This window comes from Sardina pilchardus, chromosome 10 (assembly GCF_963854185.1).
Source record: "Sardina pilchardus chromosome 10, fSarPil1.1, whole genome shotgun sequence".
In the NCBI taxonomy this organism is placed as follows: Eukaryota; Metazoa; Chordata; class Actinopteri; order Clupeiformes; family Clupeidae; genus Sardina; species Sardina pilchardus.
Genome location: NC_085003.1, coordinates 32,234,434 through 32,240,425, shown reverse-complemented (window position 1 = coordinate 32,240,425; position 5,992 = coordinate 32,234,434). Strand labels below are relative to the sequence as shown.

General features: G+C 51.1%; 1 protein-coding gene across 1 annotated transcript in view; it reads left to right on the top strand.

Annotated features, from left to right (window-relative positions):
* The window catches only part of hipk2 (homeodomain interacting protein kinase 2), a 75,458-nt gene extending 69,818 nt beyond the window's left edge, over nucleotides 1-5,640 (top strand). The window contains exons 12-16 of the mRNA XM_062546522.1: nucleotides 861-1,040; nucleotides 1,268-1,648; nucleotides 3,173-3,444; nucleotides 4,607-4,749; nucleotides 5,085-5,640. Of these exons, the coding sequence (XP_062402506.1) occupies nucleotides 861-1,040; nucleotides 1,268-1,648; nucleotides 3,173-3,444; nucleotides 4,607-4,749; nucleotides 5,085-5,612 (1,504 nt within the window). The 3' untranslated portion in view covers nucleotides 5,613-5,640. The remainder of the gene's footprint in view (nucleotides 1-860; nucleotides 1,041-1,267; nucleotides 1,649-3,172; nucleotides 3,445-4,606; nucleotides 4,750-5,084) is intronic.
* Nucleotides 5,641-5,992: the final 352 nt, after the last annotated feature.

Sequence of the window (5,992 nt, the reverse complement as noted above, 5' to 3'; positions counted from 1 at the left end):
CAGCTGTGTAGGAAGCAGCAGAGGTAGAGTAGAGAAGGCTTCTTATGGTTCACTGTAGTCTACAACAGACTGACTCAGAGGTAGAGTAGAGAAGGCTTCTTATGGTTCACTGTAGTCTACAACAGACCAACTCAGGAGCCAAAAATCATTTTTCCAAAGTAGGTACTTTGGGGGTAACTGTAATCATTTTCGAGGCTGTTTAAAACACACCAAATCAACAGGCCACCTGTTCACCATTCAAATCAACAGGCCACCTGTGCACCATTCAACAGCCTCAGAAAATAGTTACAGTTAACCCCAAAGTACCACCAAAGCTTGTCTAAAGTCTATGCCACTGTATGAGTACTGAGAATGATTCCAATGTCCCTAGATATAAGAAGAAACATTATACACATACATCTCTGGAGTTTGTGCCTTATTGTCTCAGTAAGTACTTTGGAATCTCTCCCCAACATTATGAATCACAGATGAATTTGTCAAGAATGACTGATGAGGGGCCATAGCATCCCTATATATCTTAGCATATTCAGGTCCAAGTGCTAATGGGGACCCGAGTTCAATCCCACCCCATCTCTCTCTCCCACTCACTTTCTGTCCATCTTCACAGCACTGTCGAAATAAAGGTAAAAAGTCCAAAGAAATCTACTTCAACTTTATGATGACTGGCTTTTGATTGGCTTTGGATAGTCTTTCACATCTGTTGCGGCCTGGCTTTAAGGCCATAACCAGAACAAAGGAGGACAAGAATGGAAGGGTCAACTATGACATATTTGTTTTACAAAAACTAAGCAAAACGAGCGAGAATATCCTTTTCAGTATATGAAAGAGTCTCTTAACATGTCCCTGATTTTCCTCTCCAGAAACTCTCATCCTCATGGCGGCCATTACAATCCCATCATGCAGCAGCCCACTCTCTTGACCGGTCATGTGACCCTGCCTTCCCAGCAGCCCTTGAATGTGGGCGTGGCTCACGTGATGCGGCAGCCCTCCTCCAGTAGCTCCGCCTCTAAGAAAAGCAAGCAGCACCAGATGTCCAGCAGGTCAGTGGTCAACACAGGGTCACAGAGGAATTTATTTTATCATAAAAATCATACATAGGTCAAATACTGTATGCCATTTAGTTTCATTTTCACTTTTCCCTCTTTCTCACTCTTTCTTTTTATATTATCTTATTGTACATGTCTAACCATGCCTCCATCTCTCTCTCTTTCTTTTTCTCCATCTCTCTCTCTCTTTCTTTCCATCTCTCCATATTTCTTCCCTTCAGGAACGTCTCGGCGTATGAAGTGTCGTCCTCCTCCCAGACAGTCCTGTCCCCACAGCGCTCCAAGCGGGTCAAGGAGAACACTCCTCCTCGCGGCACCGTGGTCACGAACGGCCCTTCCTCTTCCTCCTCCTCTTCCTCCTCCGCCTGCATCCCCGCCCAGAGCTACGGCAGCGGCGGCGGTGGGTGGAGGACGGGGGAGCATGCGTCCAGCACCACCCGGGACCACCCCCAGCACCACGGACACAGCCACGGCCACGGGCACGGGCACGGCCACCCGCGCCAGACCATCGTCATCCCCGACACGCCCAGCCCCGCCGTCAGCGTCATCACCATCAGCAGCGACACGGACGACGAGGACCAGCCACGCCACGCCCACAGCAGGTCAGCAGCCAATCAGAGGCCTGTCCACACACACCCCGCCCAATAGAGTAGAATCAACATAATGGACAGTATATACCCACACTGAATGTAGACCACCATAGACTACAGACATATAGAATCGAATTATTATACGGCTCTTCACAATGCAAGTAGAGCACTCCATTGACTTGAATGGGATATCCCAACGGTCATTGTGGCAAGTTTCTTTTCTCGTTTTGGCAAGTAGCCGTATAATAAGTGGGAATAATGTACAGATTGCCCAGTCATTATCAGGAAATACGTACGTCCCTTCAGGGCGGCACAAGTCCGGTTCGCATTATTATCCCTTACATAATGGACAGTATACGCACACTGAATGTAGACCACCATAGACTACAGACATATGGAATCAAAAGAATGGACAGTATACCCACACTGAGTATTGACTGTAGACATCATTTGACATGTGACTTAGTGAACTCTTCTGGAACCCTTTCAATAGCATTCTGGGAGTTGTGGTGTTAGAGAATCAAAATAATATCCAGTCTATTCACGCTGGGTAAACACACACACACACACACACACACACTAATTCATTTATTCACTAATTCAAACTGATCACAAATAAAACAAAATACGTAGTTTAAGATATCCATAAAACAAGATAAAGCACACAGTTGTGGTAGTACACTGTCCAATGACTGTAGTGATAAATGAAATGTTTTAGTGCATCATAAAGTCGCACTCTGGAAAGAGTAGTTTTCACTCAAGATAAGTGCAGCTGACTTAGATCGCAGCACATATTCTGTTATTTTCATCTTTTTCCCCCAATCCCTTTTACACATGCTGTCTTTTTAGACAGATCCTCTTGGCCGTGTAGAGTGCACTGTAAATGCCAGCTTGTGTTTACACTCAAATATGCACCTAGCTCTGAGTAAATGGCACCTGCAACACTGTATTTGCACGGCTGTGTTTGGACTCCTTTACATGAGCCCCTTAGGACGTAGAGTGTATGCATATACATGCACGGTGTGTGTGTGGGTGGGTGTGTGGGATTTGTGTGTGTCTGTGTGTGTGTCTGTGTGTGTCTGTGTGTCTGTGTGTGTGTGTCTGTGTGTGTGTGTCTCTGTGTGTGAGTGTGTGTGTGTGTGTGTGTGATTTGTGTATGTGAGTGTGCAAGATATAGAATTTTGAATTAGGCATATGAATCTGAGCAGTCTCAGGATGGATGCGTACTGTATTTTTCATGTGTCTCTTAGAAACAGCTATGTGTGTGTGTGTGTGTGTTTGTGTGTGTGTGTGTATGTTTAGAGCTTGTATGAAGTGATACCATATGAGGGTATATTGTTTGTCCACATTATGACATTGTGCTGTTGATTCTTCCCTCCGTCTTCCAGCTCCTCCAAGCAGTGCAAGAACGTTATGTGTGTGTGTGTGTGTGTGTGAGAGTGTGTCTTTAGAGCTTGTATGAAGTGATAACATATGAGGGTATACTGTATGTACACATTATGTACATTATTGATTGTGCCGTCGTCCCTCTCCCAGCTCCTCCAAGCAGCGCAAGAACGTCATCAGCTGTGTGACGGTGCACGACTCGCCTGAGTCCGACTGCAGCGCGGGCAGCCCCTACGCCATGGAGTCACGCACCGCCAACGGATACGAGCACAAGCTCCACGGGCAGCTAGACAACTACGGCAGAGGAGGAGGAGGAGGAGGCAACAACAACAACAACGGCAACCCACGCACCATCATCATCCCCCCGCTGAAGAGCAGCAGCAGCAGCGAGGGCCTGGGAGAGTGTGAGCGCCTGCTGACAGGTGAGACGCACGCCGCACGAGGGACACAGGTGGTGAGCGCAGCGCAGGTGTTTTACCTGTCGGGGACGAGCAGAACTGAGAACAGCTGAGGGGAGGCGAGGACTGGTGAAGCTGATTGACTTGCTGAGGATGAATGAGAGTCAGGTGAGGACAGGTGGAGAGAGACATGGATAGGTGAGGAAGAGAGACAAGGATAGGTGAGGGCAGGTGAAGAGAGGCAGATGAGGACAGGTGAAGAGACATGGATAGGTGAGGACAGGTGGAGAGAGACAGGTGAGGACAGGTGAAGAGACATGGATAGGTGAGGACAGGTGGAGAGAGACAGGTGAGGGCAGGTGAAGAGACATGGATACTGTAGGTGAGGACAGGTGGAGAGAGACAGGTGAGGGCAGGTGAAGAGACATGGATAGGTGAGGGCAGGTGAAGAGAGGCAGATGAGGACAGGTGAAGAGACATGGATAGGTGAGGACAGGTGGAGAGAGACAGGTGAGGACAGGTGAAGAGACATGGATAGGTGAGGAAGAAGGTGAGGACAGGTGGAGAGAGACATGGATAGGTGAGGAAGAGAGACAAGGATAGGTGAGGGCAGGTGAAGAGGGACAAGGATAGGTGAGGGCAGGTGAAGAGAGGCAGATGAGGACAGGTGAAGAGACATGGATAGGTGAGGACAGGTGGAGAGAGACAGGTGAGGACAGGTGAAGAGACATGGATACTGTAGGTGAGGACAGGTGGAGAGAGACAGGTGAGGACAGGTGAAGAGACATGGATACTGTAGGTGAGGACAGGTGGAGAGAGACAGGTGAGGGCAGGTGAAGAGAGACTAGGACAGGTGAAGCTTTAAGACAGGAAAGGACAGGTGGAGAGGGACAGGTGAGATCGCTTGACCTGCTTTTTCAATATCACCAAAGTTTTACTTGTGTAAAGAAACGGGTTATTGTGCTCCATGTGGTCTTTCATTGTATAAAGAAGGGAGTGGTCTGCACACTGTAGAATGGCTCCAAATATACTTTATTTATTTATTATAAGAGGCAACATCAGACAGAATAGGAACTGGCATGGAAGGCCTATATCACATGACCATTAGGTCTTTCATTGTAACCTCATTTGAATGTGTGTCTTTGTCACTTGAATGATATGAATGTGTCTCAATGGTATTGTATAGACACCGTGAGCCACCAGAATGCGGTGTACAAATACAAGTCAGCTAACGTGAGCATGATGGGAAACAACCACACCTCCGGGATGACAGGGCCCGGCTCCTACCGCCAGCAACGCTTCCAGCAGCAGCCTCTGAATCTCAGTCAGGTGAGGAGAGTGTGAGCGTGTGAACGTGCGGATGTGCTTGTTTGTGAGTATTTGTGTGTATGTGTGTGAGGGTGTGTGTGTGTGTATGATCAATTTCAATTTAATCTGACTTTGCCCTGTCCTCATCTTCTGTCTTCTATCTTCTCTCATCATATGCTCCTCTCTTCATCTCTCCTTTCCTCTCCACCTCCTCCTCTCTTCTCTTTCATCTCTTTTCATCACATTATGTTCTCTTTCTCCTCTCCTTCTCCTTTCCTCCTCCCCCCTCCTCTTCCACCTCCTCCTCTTCCTCTCCTCCCCTCCTCCTCCTCTCCTCCTCTTCCTCTCCTCTCCAGGCTCAGCAGCACATGGCGATGGATCGCGGTGGCAGCGGTCACCATCGGCAGCAGGCCTACATCGCTCCGACCATGGCCGCCCAGGCGCCGTACTCCTTCCACCACAGCAGCCCGTCGCACTCGGCCGGCGTCCCCCCCCACCTGGCGGCGGCCGCCCCTCACCTGGCCAGCCAGCCGCACCTGTACACCTACACGGCGCAGGCGGCCCTGGGCTCCAGTGGAGCCGTGGCACACCTGGTGGCGTCGCAGGGCACTGCGGCGGCGGCTGCAGCGGCGGCCGCCGCTCGACACGCCGTCCATCAGCACGCGGCGGCCGGCTACGCTGGAGCCCCCCCCCCGGGCCTGGTGCACCACCACCACCACCACCACCAGATGGCGCACTCCGTGCTGCCCTCGCCCACGCTGCACGCGGCGCAGTACCAGGCGCAGTTCACCCACCACACCTACATCAGCGCCTCGCCCGTCTCCTCCGTCTACACTGGATACCCACTGAGCCCCGCCAAGGTCAACCAGTACCCGTACCTCTAGAGTCGCCCGCACCACCACCACCACCACCACCACCACCCAAACACTGGAGCCCCAACACCCGCAACCCCACCCGCACCCACACCACCCCGAAACTCCAGTCCTTCCCAGCGCCTTTCTGCCCACCCCACCCCCCCACCACCACAGCCCTCCCCCTCCTGCCCAACGCTGCTTTCCCCCAGAGACCCAGAGCGGAGCCTGCTATAGATGCCCACACCTGCTAAGCCTGCTTAAGATACCCGCACCTGAAACTTGAAGAAGAGGACTGGCGCTGGAGGCTGCCTGACGGATGGACAGGCGCCCAGAGGTCAGCTGGCTTCGGCTGCCCCGGATCCGGGATGGCGCCAAAGCCGGCTGTCCCTCTGGGATGCCAGGACTAACTG